Source organism: Jaculus jaculus, chromosome 1 (genome assembly GCF_020740685.1).
Source record: "Jaculus jaculus isolate mJacJac1 chromosome 1, mJacJac1.mat.Y.cur, whole genome shotgun sequence".
NCBI lineage: Eukaryota > Metazoa > Chordata > Mammalia > Rodentia > Dipodidae > Jaculus > Jaculus jaculus.
Window position 1 is genome coordinate 187825211 of NC_059102.1, and position 24292 is coordinate 187849502.

Here is a 24292-nt window from a genome sequence, read left to right on the forward strand (position 1 = left end):
ATCAGAGATGAACAAGGTAACATCACAACAGATTCCAGAGAAATTCAAAAAATCATAGGGACATACTATAAAAGCATATACTCCACAAAGTATGAAAATCTGAAGGAAATGGATGATTTCCTTGATCTATATGACCCACCTAAATTAAATCAAAATGAGATTAATCACTTAAATAGACCTATAACAAGCATGGAAATCTGAACAGTTATCAATAATCGCCCACCTAAAAAAAGCCCAGGCCCGGACGGATTCACTGCTGAATTTTACCAGACATTCAAGGAAGAGCTAATACCATTGCTTCTTAAGCTTTTCCAGGAAATAGAAAAATAAGGAATTCTACCAAACTCCTTCTATGAGGCCAGCATCACCCTGATACCAAAACCAGGCAAAGATATAACAAAAAAAAGAAAATTACAGACCAATCTCCCTCATGAACATAGATGCAAAAATTCTCAACAAAATATTGGCAAACAGCTGGGCGTGGTGGCGCACGCCTTTAATCCCAGCACTCGAGAGGCAGAGTTAGGAGGATCGCCGTGAGTTCAAGGCCACCCTGAGACTACAGAGTTAATTCCAGGTCAGCCTGGACCAGAGTGAGACCCTACCTCGAAAAACCAAAAAAAAAAAAAAAAAAAAAAAAAAATATATATATATATATATATATTGGCAAACAGAATACAAGAGAATATCAAAAAGATCATCCACCTGACCAAGTAGGCTTTATCCCAGAGATTCAGGGATGATTCAACATATGCAAATCTATAAATGTAATACATTACATAAACGGATTGAAGGACAAAAATCACATGATCATCTCATTAGACGCAGAGAAAGCATTTGACAAAATCCAACATCCCTTCATAATAAAAGTCCTACAGAGACTGGGAGTAGAAGGATCATATCTCAATATAATAAAGGCTATTTATGACAAGCCTACAGCCAACATATTACTAAATGGGGAAAAACTGGAAGCTTTTCCACTAAAATCAGGAACAAGACAAGGGTGTCCACTGTCCCCACTTTCATTTAATACAGTTTTGGAAGTCTTAGCCATAGCAATAAGGCAAGAGACACACATAAAAGGGATACAAATTGGAAAGGAAGAGATCAAGTTATCATTATTTGCAGATGACATGATTCTATACATAAAGGACCCTAAAGACTCTACCAGCAAGCTGTTAGAGCTGATCAAAACCTACAGCAATGTAGCAGGATACAAAAGAAATACACAGAAATCAGTAGCCTTCATATATGCTAACAACAAACACACAGAGGATGAAATCAGAGAATCACTCCCATTCACAATTGCATCAAAAAAAATAAAGTACCTTGGAATAAACCTAGCCAAGGAAGTAAAGAATCTATACAATGAGAACTTTAAAACACTGAAGCGAGAAATTGCAGAAGACACTTGAATGTGGAGAAACATCCCTTGTTCCTGGATTGGAAGAATCAATATTGTGAAAATGGCAATCTTACCTAAAGCAATCTACACATTTAATGCAACCCTATCAAAATTCCAAAGGCTTTCTTCATGGAAATAGAAAAAACAATCCAAAAATTCATTTGCAATCACAAAAAACCTCGTATATCTAAAATAATACTGAGCAACAAAAAAGAGGCTGGTGGTATCACCATACCTGATTTTAACCTATACTACAGAGCCATAGTAACAAAAACAGCATGGTACTGGCACAAAAACAGACATGTAGATCAGTGGAACAGAATAGAGGACCCAGATGTAAGCCCAAGTTGCTATAGCCACCTGATATTCGATAAAAATGCCAAAAATTCTCATTGGAGAAGAGACAGCCTCTTCAGCAAATGGTGTTTTGAAAACTGGATATATATCTGCAGAAGGATGAAAAGAGATTCTTTTCTCTCACCATGCACAAGAATTAAGTCCAAATGGATTAAAGACCTTAACAGGTCAGACCAGAAACTCTGAAACTGCTAGAGGAAAAAGTAGGGGAAACCCTTCAACATATTGGTCTTGGCAAAGACTTTCTGAATACAACCCCAATTGCTCAGGCAATAAAACCACAGATTAACCACTGGGACCTAATGAAATTACAAAGATTTTGCACAGCAAAGGACACAGTGAAAAAAGCAAAGAGGCAACCTACAGAATGGGAAAAAATCTTCACCAGGTATATATCTGATAAAGGATTAATATCTAGGATATACAAAGGACTCAAAAAGTTAAATAATAAGGAATCAAACAAGCCAATCAAAAAATGGACTATGGAGCTAAATAGAGAGTTCTCAAAGGAAGAAATACGAATGGCATATAAGCATCTAAAAAAATGTTCTACGTCACTAGTCATCAGGGAAATGCAGATTAAAACTACATTGAGATTCCATCTCACTCCTGTCAGATTGGCCACTATCATGAAAACAAATGATCATAAATGTTGGCGGGGATGTGGAAAAAAAGGAACCCTTCTGCACTGCTGGTGGGAATGCAATCTGGTCCAGCCATTGTGGAAAACAGTTGGAGGTTCCTAAAACAGCTAGAGATTGATCTACCATATGACCTAGCTATAGCACTCCTAGGCATATATCCAAAGGACTAATCTCATTTCCTTAGAAGTACATGCTCTACCATGTTTATTGCTGCTCAATTTATAATAGCTGGGAAATGGAACCAGCCTAGATGTCCCTCAACTGATGAGTGGATAATGAAGATGTGGCACATTTATACAATGGAGTTCTACTCAGCGGTAAGGAAAAATGAAGTTATGAAATTTGCAGAAAAATGGATGGACCTGAAAGTATTATACTAAGTGAGGTAACCCAGACCCAGAAAGCCAAGTGCCACATGTTCTCTCTCATATGTGGATCCTAGCTACAGATGACTGGGCTTCTGCATGACAATGAAAATACTTAGTAGCAGAGGCCAGTAATTTAAAAAGGAGACATAAAGGGTAGAGAAAGGAAGGGAGGAGGATACTTAATAGGTTGATATTGTATATATGTAATTACAATGATTGTAATGGGGAGGTAATATGATGGAGAATGGAATTTCAAATGGGAAAATGTGGGGAGGGAGGGAATTACCATGGGATATTTTTTTATAATCATGGAAAATGTTAATAAAAATTTAAAACTTAAGAAAAAAGAAATAAAAGTAAGTAATGTGAAATATATGGTCTCAAAATTCAACCAAAAAAAATTCACTAAAAAGAAAACTCCAAGACCTGATGGGTTCTTAGCTGAATTCTGTAAGACCTTAATTGAAAACGTGAAACCAAATTTTCTCAAACTATTCTGCAAAATCAGAGACCATGGAATCTTCCCTGACTCCTTTTATGAAGCAAACATGACATTAATACCAAAACCAGACAGACATGCAACAAGGAAAGAAAACCCTAAGCCTATATCCCTAATGAACTTAGATGCAAATATCCTGAGCAAAATCCTTAGAAACCAAATCCAACAACACATCAAAATCATTTTGCATCTTGATCAAGTAGGCTCCATCCCTGGGATGCAGGGATGGTTTAACATACAGAAATTGACCAATATAATACACCACATAAATAAACTTAGCCATAAGAACCACATGATCACCTCAATTGATACAGAGAAGGCTTTTGACAAAATACAACACCACTTCATGATCAAAAACTCTTGAAATACTAGGCATGGAGGGTTTATATCACAACCCAATAAAGGCTATACATAAAGCCCCCAAAGCCCACATAATACTTAGTGGGGAAAAACTCAAAGAGTTCCCACTGATATCAGGAACAAGACAGGGGTGCCCATTCTCACCACTTCTCTTCAACATTAGAAGTACAAGCCCAAGCAATAAGACAGGAGAATGAAATAAAAGGGATTCAAATTGGAAACAAAGTCAAGTTAGCCCTATTTGTAGATGATATGATGCTATATATAAGTGATTCAAAAGACTCCATCTCAAAATTTCTAAAAGTGACAAATTCCTTCAGCAAAGTGGCAAGATACAAAATCAATCACAATAATCAGTAGCTTTTCTATTTGCAATAGAAAATCACACAGAGAAAGAAAACAGAAAGGCTGTTTCATCTTAAATAGCAACAACAACAACAAAAAAAAAGATTAAATACTTTGGAATAATACTAACCAAGGATGTGAAATACCTTTATAATGAAAACATTTTTTAAAAACTCAAAAAAGAAATTAAGGGGGATTTGAGAAAATGGAAAAGCTTCCCATGCTCCTGGATAGGTAAATTAATATTATGAAAATAGCAATTCTACCAAAAGCAATATACAGATTTAATACAATACCAATAAAAATACCAGCACCATTCTTCACAGATTTTGGAAAAATGATCTTAAATTTCATATAAAATGGCAGAAGGCCCCAGATATACAAACAAATCTTCAGGGAAAAAACAAAAAACACCTCTGACAGTATCACCATACCTGATTTAAAGCTCTATTACAAAGCCAGAGTGGGGTGGGGAGGACAGCCTGGTAATGGAATAAGAACATAAGCATAGACCAATGGAACAGAATTGAAGACCCAGGCCCTCGGTCAAGTAACTACAGCTACTTTATCTTTGACAAAGGTGCCAATAATGTAGGCTGGAGAAAGAATTTTCAACAATGTTGGACAAATTGGATGGCAATATGTAGCAAAAAAGAAATTAGACCCATTCATTTTACCACAAATAAAAATAAAAATAAAAACCCTGATACCAAAACCAGGCAAAGATATAACAAAAAAAAAAAAAAAAAAAGAAAATTACAGACCAATCTCCCTCAGGAACATAGATGCAAAAATTCTCAACAAAATATTGGCAAACAGAATACAAGAGTATATCAAAAAGATCATCCACCTGACCAAGTAGGCTTTATCCCAGAGATGCAGGGTTGATTCAACATACGCAAATCTATAAATGTAATACATTACATAAACGGGTTGAAGGACAAAAATCACATGATCATCTCATTAGACGCAGAGAAAGCATTTGACAAAATCCAACATCCCTTCATGATAAAAGTCCTACAGAGACTGGGAATAGAAGGATCATATCTCAATATAATAAAGGCTACTTATGACAAGCCTACAGCCAACATATTACTAAATGGGGGAAGACTGGAAGCTTTTCCACTAAAATCAGGAACAAGACAAGGGTGTCCACTGTCCCCACTTTTATTTAATACAGGTTTGGAAGTCTTAGCCATAGCAATAAGGCAAGAGACACACATAAAAGGGATACAAGTTGGAAAGGAAGAGATCAAGTTATCATAATTTGCAGATGACATGATTTTATACAGAAAGGACCCTGAAGACTGTATCAGCAAACTGTTAGAGCTGATAAACACCTATAGCCATGTAGCAAGATACAAAATAAATACACAGAAATCAGTAACCTTCCTGGATGTTAACAACAAACACACAGAGGATGAAATCAAGAATCACTCCCATTCAAAATTGCATCAAGAAAAATAAAGTATCTTAAAATAAACCTGACCAAGGAAATGAGGGATCTCTACAATGAAAACTTTAAAACATTCAAACAAGAAATTGGAGAAGACACTAGGACATAGAAAGACTCCCTTTGTTCTTTGATCAGAAGACTCAATATTGTGAAAATGGTAATGTTACTGAAAGCAATCTACACATTTAATGAAATCCCCATCAAAATTTCAATAGTATTCTTCATGGAAATAGAAAAAAAACCCCAAAATTTCCTGTGGATGCCAAAAACCCCTCTAATATTTAAAACAATTTTGAGCTACAAAAATAAGGCTGGTGGTCTCATCATACCTGATTTTAGCCTATATTACAGAGCCATAGTAACAAAAACAGCATGATATTGGCACAAAAACAGATATGTTGATCAATGGAACACAATAGAGGACCCAGGTATAAGTCTAGGTAGCTATAACCACCTGATATTCGACAAAAATTCCAAAAATACTCACTGAAGGAAAGATAGCCTCTTTAGCAAATGGTGCTGGGAAAACTGGATATGTACCTGTATAAAGATAAAGATGGATCCTTATCTCCCTCCATGCACAAAATTAAAGACCTTAATATCAGACCTGAAACTCTGAAACTACTACAGGAAAAAGTAGGGGAAACCCTTCAACATATAGGAATTGGCAAAGACTTTCTGAATATAACATCAATTGCTCAGGAGATAAAACCCACAGCTTTTGTACAGCAAAGGACACTGTGAGTAGAGCAAAGAGGTAACCTACAGAATGGGAGAAAATCTTTGCCAGCTATACATCTGATAGAGGATTAATATCTAGGATATACAAAGAACTAAAATTAAATAATAAGAAATCAAACAACCCAATTAAGAATGGGCTATGGAACTAAATAGTTATCAAAAATAGAAACACAGATGACATAGAAAACATTTAAAAAATGTCTACATCTCTAGTCATCAGGAAAATACAAGTTAAAACTATGTTGAGATTCCATTCTTACTCTTGTCAGATTGGCTACCATCATAAAAACAAATGACCATAAATGCTGGCGAGGATGCAGAAAAAGAGGAACCCTTCTCCACTCTTGGTGTGAATGCAACCTGGTCCAGCCATTGTGGAAATCTGTGTGGAGGGTCCTGAGACAGCTAAAAATAGATCTACCATGTGACCCAGCTATACCATTCCGAGGCATATATCCTAAGGACTCGTCTCACCACCTTAGAGATACTTACTCAACCATGTTTATTGATGCTCTATTCACAATAGCTAGGAAATGGAACTACTCTGGATGTCCCTCAACTAAGGAGTCAATAATGAAGATGTGGCACCTTTACACAATGGAGTTCTACTCAGCAGTAAAGAAAAATGAAGTTATGAAATTTGTAGGAAAATGGATGGATCTGGAAAATATTGTACTTAGTGAGTTAGCCCATGCCCAGAGAGCCAAGCATTACATGTTGTCTCTCATATGGATCCTAGCTACAAATGATTGGACTTCTATGTGAGTAGGAAAAAAATTCAAAAGCAGAGGCCAGTAAGCTAGAAAGGAGATATAAAGGGAATGGAAAGGGAGGGAGAGGGGATTTAATAGAATGGTATTGTGTATTTGAAAGTAGAACAGATTAATGGTGGTGAAAAGGCTTAAGTGAGGTCAGTGGACGAGATTGAGTAAAGGAAAGATGGAGGGAGGGCTAATCAAAATCTATGAGGATATAAATAAGTCATATGGAAACCCACTTTTTTGGACAATGGAACCCTCAGAAGCCATAGATTGTTACTAGAAAATTTTCAGTACCAGAGATGAGATACCTTCCAGTGAGTTGTTGGCCAGGCAGGTCCCTGATGCCCCCAACACATTACAGGCCATTGCTGATGTCCTTAGCTTCCCACCACGAATAGATGGTAAGACCCTTTGGCTGAAGACTCCACCTACTTGGGTAGCGAGGTCACTGAGAAATCTTGCTGGAGCTGAGCTGAAAACCTCCTCCATGTAATTGAGCTGACAGAAAGCTATAAAAAGTCACACTATGCAGTTCAATGGGAGAGAGAAAATTTACCAGTGAAGATACTCACCATGGACACTGCTAGCCTTATATTTGGCCAGCCAGGCCAAATGAGACAATGAGTGCAACAGTGGCATGTCTGTAATAGGGGAAAACAACCACCCTCTAATATGACTGGAGGCCTGCTCCATGGGAAGAAATACATGACTGATACTGAAAACCTACAACAGGGGTAGTCATGAGCCCTAGGAGTGTAATGTCTGTTGCTCTCTGGTTAAATGTGTATACTATGCTCATCAAACTGTCCAGTAAGCACCTCTCTTAATGTTCATACCCATATATTAATGCCGCTCTCACTTTTGGTTAGAGAAGCTTCTCTTTTCATATGACAGTGACATTGGGATGAATCAGAAAGCCCCATAGTGCTTAGAAGAAGTGATATAGGAGTGCTCAGCACTGACATCTCTATCACTACTTCCAAGGATTGGGGTCTATTGCAGAAGAGGTGGTGGAAAGAATGTAAGATCCAAAGGAAGGATAGGACACCTTACAACATGCTCCTCCACACAAAATAGCCTGGATATCCATGACCTCACAGTGCCTGACACTATCTACACGAGACCATCACAATAGGATGAAAAGATCACGACATCAAAAATAAAAGAAAGACTGATTAAGAGGGGAAGCGGGATATGATGGAGAATGGAGCTTCAAAGGGGAAAGTTGTGGGATGGAGGGAATTACCATGGGATATTGTTTACAATTATGGAAGTTGTCAATATAAAAATTAAACAATAAAAAAGAATTAATAAAAAAACAGAAACCAAAAAAATAATGAAGACAAACTTTTTTCTGCATAATGTTAGCCCTGTAAAATAACTGCACAACTGGAAAACTAGAAATGTATGTAAGTTCATCAGGAAATGATTACAAAATCTGTGTATTAAAATGATGAACCTCCTGTTTCTCTCTCTCTGTCTCTCTCTCTCTCCCTCTTTTCTCTCATCTCTCTATCTCTATCATATTACCTATGTTTTTCTTCCTTCTTTTCTTTGGCACTGACCTGTAACTCCCAGTACCAGCATGTGGGTAACATCTACAATGAGCTCTTGATCAGAAAGACCTACAAGCTTTCCCAAAAGAAGACAAATTTCTGTCAGAGTACTTGATGACCCACCAAAGGTTAGTGGTAAGAACCTATTGCTGAAGATACCATATGCTGATGGTACAGAACATGGAGTGACCTGGCTGGAACCTGGAAGAGAGTCAGTTCACAGACAGTTAGCTTGTCTAATGCCAGAAGATGCTACATGAGAGGCTGGGGGAAAATGACCAACATCTGTTGAAGCAACTCATGGTCTAAGCTATTCAGCAGCAAACAACCTGATGTGATGCTCACACAAGTGCAATAGTGGCACACAGACATGGTGGAAAACTAACTGCTCTTGTTCTGCTCAGTGAAAAGGAACCCATAGCTAGAGCTTGGAAACAAGTCAGAACCATACTCAAAAATGAGCCCTCTCTCCATTATCAAGCTTCCACCAATTGTGGGCTACAAGAGGGCCTACACCTATTAAATTCTCTCTAAAAAAAAATATGGTTATCCCATTTATCTGGAAGTAACTTTATGTTGGAGAATTTGCTTCTCTTTTTCAGATGGACACAGAGGCTAGGGACAGAACCTGCCCATCACACCACAAAAGGGCCTCAGCTAACACTAAGAGTAATTGGGGAAATGAACAACAGTGCTGCTTTCTTGGTGAAAAAGATAGACACAGAGAATACTCAACTCCTACCAAACCAGATATCCAGAGACATAGAGGCTCCCAAGACCTCATCACTGAAGCAGACCTAAAATGACCCCAACATGGCTCACAGAAATTTGCAAAAGAGGGAGTGGAAAGAATGTCAGAGCCATACATTGGGTCATTATGCAGAGAGACATTGCCTCTTACCCGTAACTGATGGCTAACCCCAGAATGCATGACCCATACTACCCATTGAGGAGGGTTCCTGTGGAGGGGGGAGGACAGGGAGGAGGCTAATGATGGTACCAACATGACTGTATACACTGTTTACATAACTAATAAAAAATGATGAGCTATTAAATTTCCATGCATTTTACAATTTCCTCACTATGGGTTATACTTCATTTTCATAATCAAGAAAAATTTGCCTTCATTTCATGTACTAATGGCTAAAGCTCATTGAGCATTTACTGTGTTTCAGGTAGCTAGGTATTCATTTAAGCTCTCTACACACATTAAGATGGCATCAACCACCATAGCACCCTATTCAGGACAGAGTCTTACTGTCTCTATCTTACAGATAAAACACAGGGAAGGGAAGGTACCCAAAACTACACGTGTGGTAAGATGAGAAGCTGAATTCAATCACAAGGAAGGTGGCTACAGTTAGCCACTATTCTAAAAATTATATGATGGACTATAATTTCATTAATTTAGATCAACTGAGAAGTTATATAAACTCAAAAATTATCATAACTTTAATGATGATGCAACTGATATTCCAACATTATGAGTTGCTGGGCAATCAAAATATCTCTTTCCATCTTTTTCAAAGAAAAATTACTTTAAAGAAAAAGCATAACTTTTCTTAGGCCACCCTTTCCACCCATCTCTCAGTTTTACCTCTTGCTTAATAGCTTTTTCTTCAATCAGTTGTTTTGTATCTGGAATGCCTTTAACTTTAATCCATAAAAACATGCCTGCTTTGGGGACATGCCATTCTGCCAAACCTATAAAGAAAAGGTAGTATCTTCTAAAGGCATTTCTGGTGATATCAACTATATCATTCTATGATATAGGTGCAGTGTTTATAAACAAGCATTTCTGTAACAGTTCCTTTAGTGAAAACATTTTAAAAACTATAATTATATGAGACTTAAAAATGATGCCCTGTGTTTACTTCAAAGAGTCAGAGGTTGGCAGGGAGAGAATAGCTCCTGTGGGTACAATTATGAGTTTAATCAATCAGTGGAGAGCAAGAAATATAGTCTGTTCCTCTTTTACATAGTTAGGCTCACATTTAAGACAAATATGACTGTTTCATGTTTATAAGAGAAAATTTAAAGTCTTTTTGGAATCTGCTGGTGTTTCATAAATCCTGTTATTTATGTAATGGTTTGGAAGTCCAATGGATTAGTTTCTATAAGAATTTAATTAAGAAAAAATTGTGGGCTGGAGACATGGCTCAGCAGTTAAGGCACTTGTCTATAAGCCTAATGTCCCAGATTCATTTTACCAGTACCCACATAAAACCAGAAGCACAAAGTGTTAAAAGCATCTGCAGTTTGTTTGCAGAGACTAGAGGCCCTGGCATACTCATCATCATCTCTCTCTCTTTCTGCATATAAATAAATAAAATATTTTGGAAAAAAAAGTGTTAAGCTGTGGTTTCCTGCACAAAACTGAGCCCAACATTGCAACATGGATGGAGGACGGGCTTGCATGATCCTACTCCTCCCAGAGTAGTTTTTGTACTTAATGGTTGCTAGGGAAGGGAAAAGTTTGTTCTACAGTGGTATAATTGCTGCTAAGTTGCCTAAACTACAGTAAATAATTCCCCACCATGCTCATACAAGCAATCCCAATTTAACTCAGTGGATCACCAAAAAAGCCGCATGAAAGTCGAAAAGGGATTTGTGGTGAAAAAGAAGGGGTTTGGTGGCAGGGAGATAAAAAAAAAAAGGGTAATGGAGGGTGAATATAGTCAAAATATATTATATATGTACATGAAATTGTCAACAAAAAAATAAAATAATAAAAAGTGCTTAAAATCCAAGAGTTCCAGATGCATTTGTTGGGTTTATGTTTCATTGAGTATCAGGAGAAACTAAGTAGAAATGATAACTATTTTGATTTTAATTAACTAAAAATAACTTAGGGCTAGAGGGATGGCTTAGGGATACGAAGCCTAAGGACCCACATTCAATTCCCCAGTACCCACGTAAGCCAGATGCACAGGTGGTACATGTGTCTGGAGTTTGTAGTGGTTTGAGGCCCTGGCATGCCCATTCTCTCTCTCTCTTTCTAATAAATAAATTAAAATTAAAAAAATTCTAAAAAACGTGCTGTTAAGACTTGTTAACACTGTTACACAAAGTGGTAAGTAAGTATTCCTATCAAGTAAATAATATTTATGTTTTTAAAATCGACTATAGGAAATGAGATATGACATAAATAAGGCATTCTCTGATGCTCTATGGGTTCATTAATCGTCATATAAAGATACTTTTAATGGTATAATTAAAACCGGGCAATTCATCTGACTTTCTTTTATAATAGAACATGTCTAAATTATCTTATATTCAATTTAGTAGCAGATAATATTTAATATTAGACAGATAAATGAGGTTAATGAGTAGAAGGCACAGAGTTTGCAATGAGAGATCTACTTGATGTGGTTTATACTGTTTTGTTAGAAACAGAGTGTACTGTTTGGGGCAAAATTGTAAAATAACTAGAAGATCACTGTTTTTTACTTTCAAGTAACTTACTGCTGGTTGATTTTTTGTTTAATTTTTTTGTTTTTTTTAGACTCCTGCAAGCAGATAGTAGTTATGGTAGAACTCTACTGAGGTTATGTGTGAGATTCCTTCAGGGCCATATTTTCTTCACAAGATGGTTTCTACACTCTTTTTTCTTTCTTTTTTTTTTTTTTTCTCGAGGTTGGGTGTCACTGTAGCCCAGGCTGACCTGGAATTCACTATGGAGTCTCAGGGTGGCCTCAAACTCATGGCAATCCTCCCACCTCTGCCACCTGAGTGCTGGGATTAAAGGCGTGAGCCACCACGCCTGGCTGGTTTCTACACTCTTGTTTCTTGTTCACCCAGGTTGTTGGTCCTATGCAGAGTTTGTCATCCACTCTAAAGGGACTATTGTTTATCTTCAGGTCAGATACCCTCACTCACCACTTAACCACTTGTCTGCAGCTGCCAGTATTGCATCCCTCTGGTTTCTGTAGAAATCAATGACTCTGGAAAACAGTGGAAGGATATATTCAGTGCATGGACCACCAGGTAGGGAAGGTGGTCTCGAGTCCAGCTTATAAGAATTTTTCTATTTTGACTAAAATATTGAATACTTAGTAAGAGAACAGAGTGGAGTTCTGTGACTTTTCCAGTAACAAATTGTTTAATTGTAGTTTTACCTTTACCATAGAGTAAAGAGCAAGAAAACCCATTTCTATATAAAATTTGGGACTTACATATAGCAAAAGTGGCAACAGGATCAGCCTTTGTGTTTAGTTGTCTTAAATAATGATGGTTATTTGCAAGGTAGGAGAATGCAAGATTAAAGAAAACACTATTGAAATGATGAACCACTGGTATGGGAAGGAAGAGACCCTTTATTTTATTTAAATGGGCTATGAGGCACATTTACATAACCAAAGTAATTTATAACTTGTTCCATTATACTGACTAAGCAAATTAAGTTTTTACTCATCCACACTTGAGCCAATTCTCATGCCCATGTGTCCTTTTGAGTTACAGATTATATGCATGGATAGTTTATCCTCTAAACTGCTGAGAAGTTCGGATTATTTTGGGAATGGGCGGGTGCTAATTTCAGGCTGTACCTTGCACACAAAAGACTTTCTATGTTAGACACTCCTAAAAAAAATAAGACTCTGGATTTCTAAAAGAATATTCCTCTGTCTTTGGATGCTTAGGAAGGAAGAATAATAAGTCAGGAATTTGGGTATTCTTGGGAGATTTTGCTCGCAAACATGGTAATAAATGACTCCATACTTGTGAATATGAGCCAGGAAGCCATTTTCTCCCCACTGGTGTAGAAGCTGTGATATCATGAACTGAAAGAGATAAAACAGTAATTATGTCCTGGTTCAGTCCTTAAACAGGTTCACATTTTCCAAACACAGATGCAAATCACTTCTGATTACATGTAAGAACATCAGATAATGCCTTATTTCTGTCATATCTCATTCCCTATAGTCTTGATTAAAGAAAGATAGAACATGGCTGGGCGTGGTGGCGCACGCCTTTAATCCCAGCACTCGGGAGGCAGAGGTAGGAGGATCGCCGTGAGTTTGAGGCCACCCTGAGACTACATAGTCAATTCCAGGTCAGCCTGGACCAGAGTGAGACCCCACCTCAAGAAACAAACAAAAAAAAAAGGTTGGAGGGATGGCTTAGTGGTTAAGGTGTTTGTTTGCACAGCCAAAGGACCCTGGTTTGGTGTTCTCCTAGGGATGTAAGATGAGCATAAGATGCTGGTTCTCAAGGTGTTTGGGTGAGGCTACAGGATAACACTAGGCAAATTCATTTTTCTCTCTCTCATTTTTTTTTTTTTTTTTTTTTTTTAGAATAAGCATCTATAGAATCGGGCCTAATTCAGCCTGTTTTGGAAATGGAGATTCATCACTGCTTTCTTCCCTGGCATGTTAAATTAATCTTACCTGCCAACATCCACTTTCTTCTCTGATCTGATTTTTAAAATCCTATTTCATAAATTGTGCTTACCTGTGAGAAAGTGCAAGGCTGCAGTGTTGAAACTTCTGTGTGTAAAACAATTCTCTGTATCAAGGATTTTGGACCAGTCATAAACCCTACTCTTAGCCTACACAAAAAGAGAAAGAATATCAATCTCATATCAAAAATTAATTTGTACACTTTGCTTATTTCATTAGAATGAGAAGTGACCTGAGGACAAATGGATCTGGGTAACTAAAATATTCTAAAACTCGATTTATTTCAAATAAAAATTTACATCTACATGTTTATTCATGAAATAATACAAGTATGATTCAGTATTTCTAAGTATAGTCTTTTAATATAAAACATCAAAATTTTGATGGTGGTCTACAACTTTAGACTAATGACCAAGCATCAAGGACTACTGGAGTAAAGAGAGTAAAGGCTGGGCTGGAGAGATGGCTTGGTGATTAAAGGTGCTCGCTTGCAAAGCTTGACAGTCCTGGATTGATTACCCAGTACCTATGTAAAGGCAGGTACATAATGTGGCATATGCATCCGAGTTTCTTTGCGGTGGCAAGAGGCCCTGGCACACCCACTCTCTCCTTCTCTTTTTTCTGTTCTGTTTTTTCCCTCCCTCCGCTCTTCTTCCTTCCTTCCTTCCTTCCTTCCTTCCTTCCTTCCTTCCTTCCTTCCTTCCTTCCTTCCTTCCTTCCTTCCTCTCTCTCTCTCCTTGCAAATAAATAATAAATGAATGAGAGTAAAGGTTTATATGCCCATTAACAATCAGTATGTTTTCAGACAAGTGAATCACAAGCATTTTAAATGAGAAAAATTGCTTGGACTGAAAGACTCAGAGGCTAGCTTCAAGGAAGAGAACGTGGGGCCTTACCCAGAGGAGAGGACTTTTGAAAAGGAGTCAGCTCTGATGACACGCCCATCAACATCCATGGAAAGGAAGCTTGGTATCCAAGGCTTAAAATGTGAGGAAAATTACTGTTGGTTTGAAATTTTCTGAGTCCCTGTACGGCTATTTTGTAGACAGTGGAAAAGGTATACATGCATAGACTTGGAATCCAACAGCACAAGTATCCCTTAACATGTCTCATCCCCTGAAGTATGTGTGTTTTTTACTAGCATCTACCTGTCTTCAGGGCTTTTCTGCAAAACACACTCACAAGAACTTTCTTATTTGCTCAGGATGGCAGAGCTATGAATTTAGAGAAACTTCAAACAGGCCCTCTGGCTCTAGGGGCTAAAATCTGGGAGTTTTAGATTCAGATAGAGAACTCAAGAGAAACAAGCTCAGACAAGATCAAAAGAAAGAAGGTATAGAGACACAGTACTGATCCTTTGAGCCAACTCAGAAAGCTAAAAACAGATGAGAATACAGGTGAGAAATTTGGTCAATATGACATACTGAATTCAAGGTTTTCTTCAAAAGCAGGGCCAGATGAGAAAGGGGTTCACAGTTATTCTAAGGGTGGAAGGACAGGACAGAATCATGCTCAGCAAAACCATACAGACAAATCAAGAACTTCAGTGTCTTCTCAGTGGGTTTAAAGGGAAGGGCAAAATATATGTTCCCGATTTTTCTGAAAGCAGCAGTGTTGGATTCTGAGGTGTTCCTAGTCTGCACTGGCAATAAGTCCATTAGAATAAAAATCCTGAGAAGTAGCATAACAGAGTGAGGGTAAATCTAAAATAAGATATAGAACACAGGGCTGGGGAGATAGATCAGTCAACCAAGTGCCTGCCTCACAGGCGTAAGGGCCTGAGTTTGATCCTTAGTACTCACATAAAATGCTGAGAATGGTGGTGCATGCTTATAATCCCAGTGTTAAGAGGTAGACAGGCAGATACCTGGAGCTCACTACCCAGGTAGTCTCGCTTTATAGGTAAGCTCCAGGCTAACTGGAGATCCTGCCTCAAAAAGAGGTAGATGGTGCACAACATCCTAGGCTGTCCTCTGGCCTCCACATGCACAGGCACCATACGCACAAACACATACATGTGCTCCCACATACATATGTGCCCGCATACTCACATACCCCCCACACACAAATAAATGAAAAGGATTCAGAGAACCAGAGACAAGGAAGGCGGATGTGGGGCTGTGGCACCTTCTATGTTCTGTGAAGAGCTTTAACTGAGAGTAGCCTCTTCCCCTTCAGCTTTCAAGCTGCTCCCAATCCTCCTTACCCACCCTGAGACTGAAGCTGGTATCCAAAATGAAGCGCACTTCACGTCTCTGGTATGATGCCCAAGGAGCTATGGGCTAGGATTTGAAGTTTAACATCATCTGCTTGTCTAAATGTATGGTATAAGAGAACTAGCTACTATTTCCAAGGTAACTCATTCTAGAAGAATTGACACCAAAAATGAAAAAACAAGCAGAACAAAACCCTGATAAAGCCGGAAGACTTAAACACTAAAATGATGGTAAATTAATAAAAATTCATTCAATTTTAGTGTGAGAGTGGGTGGCTCTGACCTAACAGCCATGTTATTTTCAAATGCAGATGAGTAACTCACAATAACTAATCTGATAGTGACACATACTCACACCATCACTTACCTTGCTGAACTGAATAAAATAGTAAGGATCGTCTTCTATTATGAGGAAATCATATTTTCTTGCAAGCTAAAAGATTCAAGCACATATTTACTTAAGAGCTGACTAAAAATAAAATTATTTGGAACTATAATTCTATGCACTCATTTGATTATTCATTCAAAAAACTTTTGGGTTCCTGTTATCCTAGGCAATGAGGAGAGAGATGGGGTTTCAATGACTTTTTTTCTCATGGAACTTATATTCTTTGGGGAAAGAACGTACACCAGACAGTGGATAATGGAGACAGGGGTTAAATTTTTGGCAGACGGGCTTGAGAAATGGCTTAGCAGTTAAGACATTTGCCTGAAAAGCCAAAGGACCCAGGTTCCATTCCCCAGGACCCATGTAAGCCAGATGCATAAGGTGGTACATGTGTCTGGAGTTCATTTGTAGTAGCTGGAAGCCTTGAAGTGCCCATTCTCTCCCCGTCCTCTCCCTCCCCCCTCTCTCTTTTATAAATAGACAGTAATAAAATATTTAAAAAACTTAGGTAGAACATTAAACAAGATTACATTTGAGAAAGAGAAGAAGAAAGCTTGCTATTCAGGACCAATTACTGGGAAGCCCTTCCTGTCAAGGTAACATTAAAACTCAGAGTGACAGAATAAGTTAGTTAAGTAAATATTAGGGAAGAATATTCTAGACTGAGAGATGAATGAAAATAAGGATCCTAGGGCAAAGAAGAAAACTTGACATGTTTAAGGGACAGAAAGGAGGACAGTGTGGGATGCAGGTTGGATTATGAGGGTGGAGGCATGAGTGCAGAAGTGATGGTGTCACACAGCCTTGAGAGGTTGACAGAGCAATATGTACATTAGCTGAAAGAGGAAGCCACTGGAAACTATAATCAGGAGAACCATCTGGCTAGCTTTTCTTTTACTCTGCAGCAGGGCTATCATTGGCTTCCATGTAAACTGTGACTGGTTGGAGACTAACAGTGAAATTGAACAGGGTGAGAGAAGATGTCATGTTGTCCTATAGGGAGGACAGATGGTGGGTTGGAAGACAGGGCTAGCAAGGGTGGTAGAGAAAAGGGATGGGCCTGGGTGAGCTTGGTGGGGTCAACAGGATGGTCTGGATGTAGGGAAAGTGAAGAGGGGATAGAAAGAAATGAAGGGATCAGGGACACTCCTTACAAAGGTGGAGAGCATGGAGGGCTTGTTCATCAGAGGCTGGGGTGGTGCCGGGGAAAACAGTGAGTTCTACTTTGGCCAAGTTCAGTCTGAAATGTTACTGGACATCTATGGAGATATCATTCACAGAAAGGTGGCTGCAAAAGTTGGCTTAGTGAAGAGAGAAGGCTAGACAGCTGGCGGCTCATCATATGCAAAATGGGACTTATAATCATGGAACTGGGTGAGACTGTCTCAGGGCCATATGTACATAGAACAGAGAACTCAAGGGGGAGCCCAGGGGAGCATAAAAGAGCATAAAAATGACAAAACAGTATCTATCTATCTATCTATCTATCTATCTATCTATCTATCTATCTATCTATCTATCTTTTTGGTTTTTCAAGGTAGAGTCTCATTCTAGCCCACACTGACCTAAAATTCACTATGAAGTTTCAGGGTGGCCTTGAACTTACGGTGATCCTCCTACCTCTGCCTTCTGAATGCTGGCATTAAAGGTGTGCACCACCACACCCAGCTACCAAGCAGTTTCTTGAGCCTTCACATTTTCCAGATAAAAGGAACAGGCTAAAATCTAGCTTATGATTCTACTCCACACAATTCAATTCCATATGGTAGATCATGGGCTTGGTACTTTATTTAAAAAGTTATTTGTCAGAGCACAGCCAGGTAAGAAGGAAGACTTTATAAGAGGTCTATTTAACTTATTTTTTGAAGATTTATGTATAGCTTAGTGTATATTTAATGTTTTAAAACAACGTTTATAGTGAAGCTGAAACATAGGTTCCTAAAGGAGATTTTATGAGAAAGGAGTGTCCTTCTTGGCTTTAATTCTTTGTAACCTGAAATGACAAAGTATAGGAAGCAGGCATGAAAAGTCTAAAACACAACCCAAAACAAAATGATGAAAACCAATTCCCATAACAACATGTCAAGGATACCATTTATGTTGAATTAAAATATGAAGTAAGGGAGGAAATTTCAGAAACAAAGGATATAGTAACTTATTGTGCCTAAGTTGAATAGGGCCCTTGGCATAGATAAGCTCCTTTCATTACGTATCTTGAAAAAGGAGGGTAATAAGGAAACGAACTTGCACAAGAGTCTTCTACAAAGTCAAAAAGAAATAGGAACATAGAAATACCTCATAGATTTCCTTCTTGCGCTCAATTGTTAATGAGTTGCCTGTAGGGTTGTTGCCATTTGGAACAGTATAAAGAAACTTGGGGGTCTTTTTACTGGGGTCCTTGGAATCTTCTGGTTTCCAGTTAGAAAGAATTTTTTTGAGGCAATTTGGAATAATCCCATGTTCATCACTGGGAACACTGATAATGTTGCTGCCTAGTGGTTGAATCTGGGAGGCAAAGAGAAAGTCCAAGAATCAGGCATAATTACAAAACAAGAGCATAGGCTGGAGAGATGGCTTATTGGTTAAGGCACTTGCCTGCAAAGCCAAAGGACCCAGGTTTGATTCTCCATGACTCATGTAGCCAGATGCACAAGGTGGCACATACATCTGAGAGTTCATTTGCAGTAGCTGAAAGCCCTGACATGCCCATTCTCAATCTCTTTCTCTCTCTCTCTCCCTCTTTCTTTCTCTCTCTCAAATAAGTAAAATAAATAAAAAGCCAAAACAAAATAACAGCACTTTCTTTTTTAATATTTTATTTATTTATTTAATCTTGAGACAGAGACAGGGAGAGAGAGAGAGAGAGAGAGAGAGAGAGAGAGAGAGAGAGAGAGAGGCAGAAAGAGAGAGAGAATGGGTATGCCAGGACCTCCAGCCACTGCAAATGAACTCCAGATGCATGTGCCATGTTGTGCATCTGGCTTATGTGGGTGCTAGGGAATGGAACCTGGGTCCTTAGGCTTCTCAGGCAAGCACCTCAACCACTAAGCCATCTCTCCAGTCCCAAATTTTCTTTCTTAAAAAATATTTTATTTTATTTATTTGAATGAGAGATAAAGAAAGAGACAAGAGAGCATGGGTGTGCCAGGGCCTCTAGAGGGTGCAACTGAACTCCAGCTCATGGACTACCATGTGCATCTGGCTTTACATAGATTCTAGGGAATTGAACCTGGGTCTTTTGGCTTTGTAGGCAAACAACTTAACTGCTAAGCCATCTTTACAGCTCCATTTTCTTTCCTTCTTTCTTTCTTTTTTTTTTTTTAAGTTTTATTGATTTATTTATTTGAGAGCAACAGACACAGAGAGAAAGACAGATAGAGGGAGAGAGAGAGAATGGGCGTGCCAGGGCTTCCAGCCTCTGCAAACGAACTCCAGACGCATGCGCCCCCTTGTGCATCTGGCTAACATGGGACCTGGGGAACCGAGCCTCGAACCGGGGTCCTTAGGCTTCACAGGCAAGCGCTTAACCGCTAAGCCATCTCTCCAGCCCTCCTTCTTTCTTTCTTATTTTCTTCTTCTTTTCTTTTTCGAGGTAGGGTCTCACTGTAGCCCAGGCTGACCTGGAATTAACTATGTAGTCTCAGGGTAGCCTCAAACTCATGACAATCCTCCTACCTCTGCCTCCCAAGTGCTGGGATTAAAGGCATGTAGCACCATGCCTGGCTCCATTTTCTTTTTTTTTTTAAATTTAATTTATTTATGAGAGAGAGAGAGAGAAGATGGGTGTACCAGCTGCTGCACACAAACTCCATACACATGCACCGCCTTGTGCATCTGGTTTTATGTGGACACTGGGAAATCAAACCTGGGTCCTCAGGCTTTGCAAGCAGACACCTGAACCACTAAGTTATCTCTCCAGCTCCTATCATTGGCTTTTGCATAGTTACCAAAGAACTTTACATATACCCTTAAGCACAGAAACCTGTTCTCAGCTCCAAGGTCCAGAGGGCTGTGGTTGTCTGTTACAATTCTCGGCCCCCTGATAGGCTCTATTTCCAAGGGAAGGGTTACATTCTCTTGCCCCATTTATGTTCACCTTGGGTTTTGCTTTGGTTCTTAAAGTGATGTGCATGTGTTCCCAGCAGAAGCTGTGAAAACTTAGCTTGTGATTTACTCTACACCTTTTCAACTTGTCTTAAGACTGGCAGTGTTTCAGACAGGCTCCTTCTGTCAAGGGGTTATGGGAGGAGGAATCCATGGAGCAGGGTCCTAGAGTGGACATGTAGTGTGAGACAAATAAAGCTTTGAGCTGCAAGCCACTGAAATATTGTCAACATTTCTGGACTACAATAATGACCTAGGATCTGACTCAATCATCTTAATAGAATTAGAACAGGTTTGTCAAAAAGGTAACTGCGGGGCGGGCAGAGTTGGTAATGTGCTTACTTGGAAGCATGAGGATATTATTTCTATCCCCAAACCCCAAAAACTATGTAAAAATTCCACACATGGTGGCACACACTTACAGCCCAGTGCTGAAGACAGGAGGAACCTGGAGCTTGTTGGTCAGTCAGTCTAGTCTCCTTGGTACACTCCAGGCCAAAGGGTCAGAAAACGTTGAAGGTGTTCCTCAGGATGAAATCTGAGGGGGGGGTCTGTTGACCCGGCACGTATGTACACACATGCCCATGTACACTCATGCATACATGTGCACCCCTTCACACACAAATACACACATGCATGCACTTAACAAAGTGCAACATTGCACACCTGCAATCATAGGCAATGTCTTACCCCTTGTATTCATTCACTTTACATAGCTGTGACAAAATGTGTGGGCAGAGCAACTTAAGGGAGGAAAGATTTATTTTGGTGTATGGTTTCAGAGATTTCGGTCCATCTTGGCAGGGAGAGCATTGAGAGGTAGATCAGCTGAAGTCCTGGTGGTTAGAAAATACAGAGAGGAGGGGTGGACAGAAAAAGGAGGGAGGGAGAGGGCAAACAAGCTAGCACTGTAGGTTTTCTCCTTTTTTAACGGCTATTCCACCTTTTTTCCTGACCTATGTAAGATGGTGCTAACCACATTCAAGTTAAGTCTACTAGCTAATCCTATTTGGAAACATCCACAATGATGCCCCAAGAAGCACGTTTAGCTAATATCCCAGGGGTTTCTCATGCCAATCAAGATGACAATCAACATTAACCATCATACCCCTGCAGGCAGGTTGGTAAGTAAGTCAATAGGTAGGAAGTTGTTGAAATTCTTTCCTGTAGTTTCCTAGCCTGCAGTTCTTCCACTCTAAGGGCATGGATAAATTCCTGTACCTGAGGAGAATTTTCATGCTCTCGCTGAGTCTCCCCTGCAGTTCCTGTAACCGTTCATTGCATTACTGAGCGGCTTCTAACTCTGCTCATCCTGCTGCGGTTGCCGGCACATGGTCCAGCTTATGGTCACAGCTGACCTAAAGTAGAGTGCCCCCAAATAAACCTCATCCTCTGCAGCAAGGCTGATGACTGGCCTGTCATTGTGACCAAACACTGCAGTGGAGACTCTGCATTAGTGTAGAGTTAAAGCAAAATGACATACAACATGGTTATACTTAGGAACATTATAATGAAAACATGTTTATATAAATTAAGCCATATTTCAAGTAAAATTTTAAGAAACTGGACATGCTATACTTTTGTCATTTTTAGCACATGTATGCATCCGTGTGTGAGTGTAGAATATCTGTGGCCTGAGATGTGATCTGTGTGCAGTGTGTGCCCCGTGCACACCAGTGCAGGGGGTAGAGGACCACACCACATCTGGTGTCCTCCCCTTTTGCTCATCCATTTCCTTGGGTTGGAGTCTCTCATTCAACCCAGAGCTGCCTTTTTTTTTTTCTTTTGCCATTTTTCCAGTCAGCAAGCCCCAGCTATTTGCCAGTCTGCTCCCCTCCACTCCTCTAGACTGACAGAACTAGGGTTACAAATGTGTGCGGCCATGCCCAGCTATTTACTTGGGTGTTGAGGAATAGAGCTCAGTGGTCTCCAGGGCTTCTTAGGTACTGATGCATGTGCATGTGTGGCAAGTGCTATGATCCACTCTTCTCAGCCCCATGAACAGATTCAATTACTTTGTATAGAAGAACTACATGAGGCAGAAGGTGCTTTTCATATAGCTTGCATACATAATATAAGATTCTCCTGTTTACAGATGAAAGATGCTATCCTGTTTTTCAGTGGACAGATATTACTTTTGTTTATTTTTCATTCTTATAATGCTGTTAATTTGGATGGGGAGGGTATACAGAGGGCATAAAATCCAATCTATTCTAGACATATAAGTGTCATTTCTAGTATATAACATTCAACATACCTCCCATGTACAGTGCAGTACAGTACATCAAACAATGAAGTCAGCCCCTAAAGCAATGCAGGCATACAATTCACAATGCTTTCCTACTAGCTTATCAACACTGACCCAAAGAATTTGATCTCACTGAATAACCTGGTTGTGGTGGCACTTGGGAGGCAGAGGTAGGAATATCACCATGAGCTTGAGGCTACCCTAAGACTACAAAGTGGATTCCACGTCAGCCTAGGTTAGACAGAGATCCTACCTAAAAACACACACACACAAAAAACTATCTCAATGATATGATAAAATACTCAGATCAATTAGAAAAATTAATTAGGATAATTTTCTGTACTCAAACATTTTTTCTAAACTAAAACTTTCATCTACACCTCACTTCATTTCCTTTCCCCATAACTACACTCCTAAGTGTTTCAACATGTGCTATGGTAATTTATTTATTTATTTTAAAATATATTTTTGAACTGAGCCAGGTATGATAGCACACACCTTTAATTCCAGTATTCAGGAGGCAGATATAGGAGGATCACCTTAAGTTTGAGGCCATCCTGAAACTACATGGTAAATTCCAGGTCAGCCTGGCCTAGAGTAAGACCCTAATTGGAAAAACAAAAAAAACCCTATTATTTACTTGAGAAAAAGAAACATATAAAAAGTGTGTGTGTGTGGAGAGAGAATGGGCATTCCAGGGCCTCCTAACACTGAAAATGAACTCCAGAGGCACAGTGCCACTTTGTGTATCTGGCTTTATGTGGTTTCTGGGGCAAGTGCCTTAAGCTGGTAAGCTATTTCTCCAGCCCAGTAATTTAATTTTTTTTGTTTATTTTTCTTTATTTATTTCAAGTGACAGACACACAGAGAGAAACAGGGAGAGAGAGAGAGAGAGAGAGAGAGAGAGAGAGAGAGAGAGAGAGAGAGAGAGAGAGGGAGAGAGAGAGAATGGGTGTGCTAGGGCCTTCAGCCACTGCAAACGAACTCCAGACATGTGCGCCCTCTTATGCATCTGGCTAATGTGGGTCCTGGGGAATCGAGCCTCGAACAGAGGTCCTTAGGCCTCACAGGCAAGTGTTTAATGACTAAGCTTTCTCTCCAGCCCCCAGCCCATAATTTAAATATAAATGTATTACATTATTTTATGAAGCATTAACCTAAGCTTTTAAAAAAGAAGTTCTTATATTTATTTATTTATTACAGAGAGAGAGAGAAAGAGAGAGAGAGAGAGAAAGAATGGGTGCACCAGCGTCTCTAGCCACTGCAAACAAACTTTAGAAGCATGCCCTACTATGTGCATCTGGCTTTACTTGGGTTCTGGGGAATTGATTCTGGGTCCCTAGGTTTCACAGGTAAGCACCTTAACTGCTAAGCCGTCTCTCCATCCCTAAGCTGCTGCTGCTTCTTCTTTCTTCTTTTTTTTTTTTTTTTTGGTATTTTCTTTAG

At 39.2% G+C, this 24292-nt stretch overlaps 1 protein-coding gene across 4 annotated transcripts in view; it reads right to left on the reverse strand.

Annotated features, from left to right (window-relative positions):
* Nucleotides 1-24292, reverse strand: part of Aadat (aminoadipate aminotransferase) — a 41545-nt gene that overhangs the window by 10402 nt on the left and 6851 nt on the right. For all 4 annotated transcript variants that reach the window (XM_045130611.1, XM_045130609.1, XM_045130607.1 and 1 more), the window contains exons 5-11: nucleotides 18790-18999; nucleotides 16474-16539; nucleotides 14788-14870; nucleotides 13944-14040; nucleotides 13212-13273; nucleotides 12372-12436; nucleotides 10090-10196 (exon numbers count right to left, since the gene is read on the reverse strand). In XM_045130611.1, the coding sequence (XP_044986546.1) occupies nucleotides 10090-10196; nucleotides 12372-12436; nucleotides 13212-13273; nucleotides 13944-14040; nucleotides 14788-14870; nucleotides 16474-16539; nucleotides 18790-18999 (690 nt within the window). The remainder of the gene's footprint in view (nucleotides 1-10089; nucleotides 10197-12371; nucleotides 12437-13211; nucleotides 13274-13943; nucleotides 14041-14787; nucleotides 14871-16473; nucleotides 16540-18789; nucleotides 19000-24292) is intronic.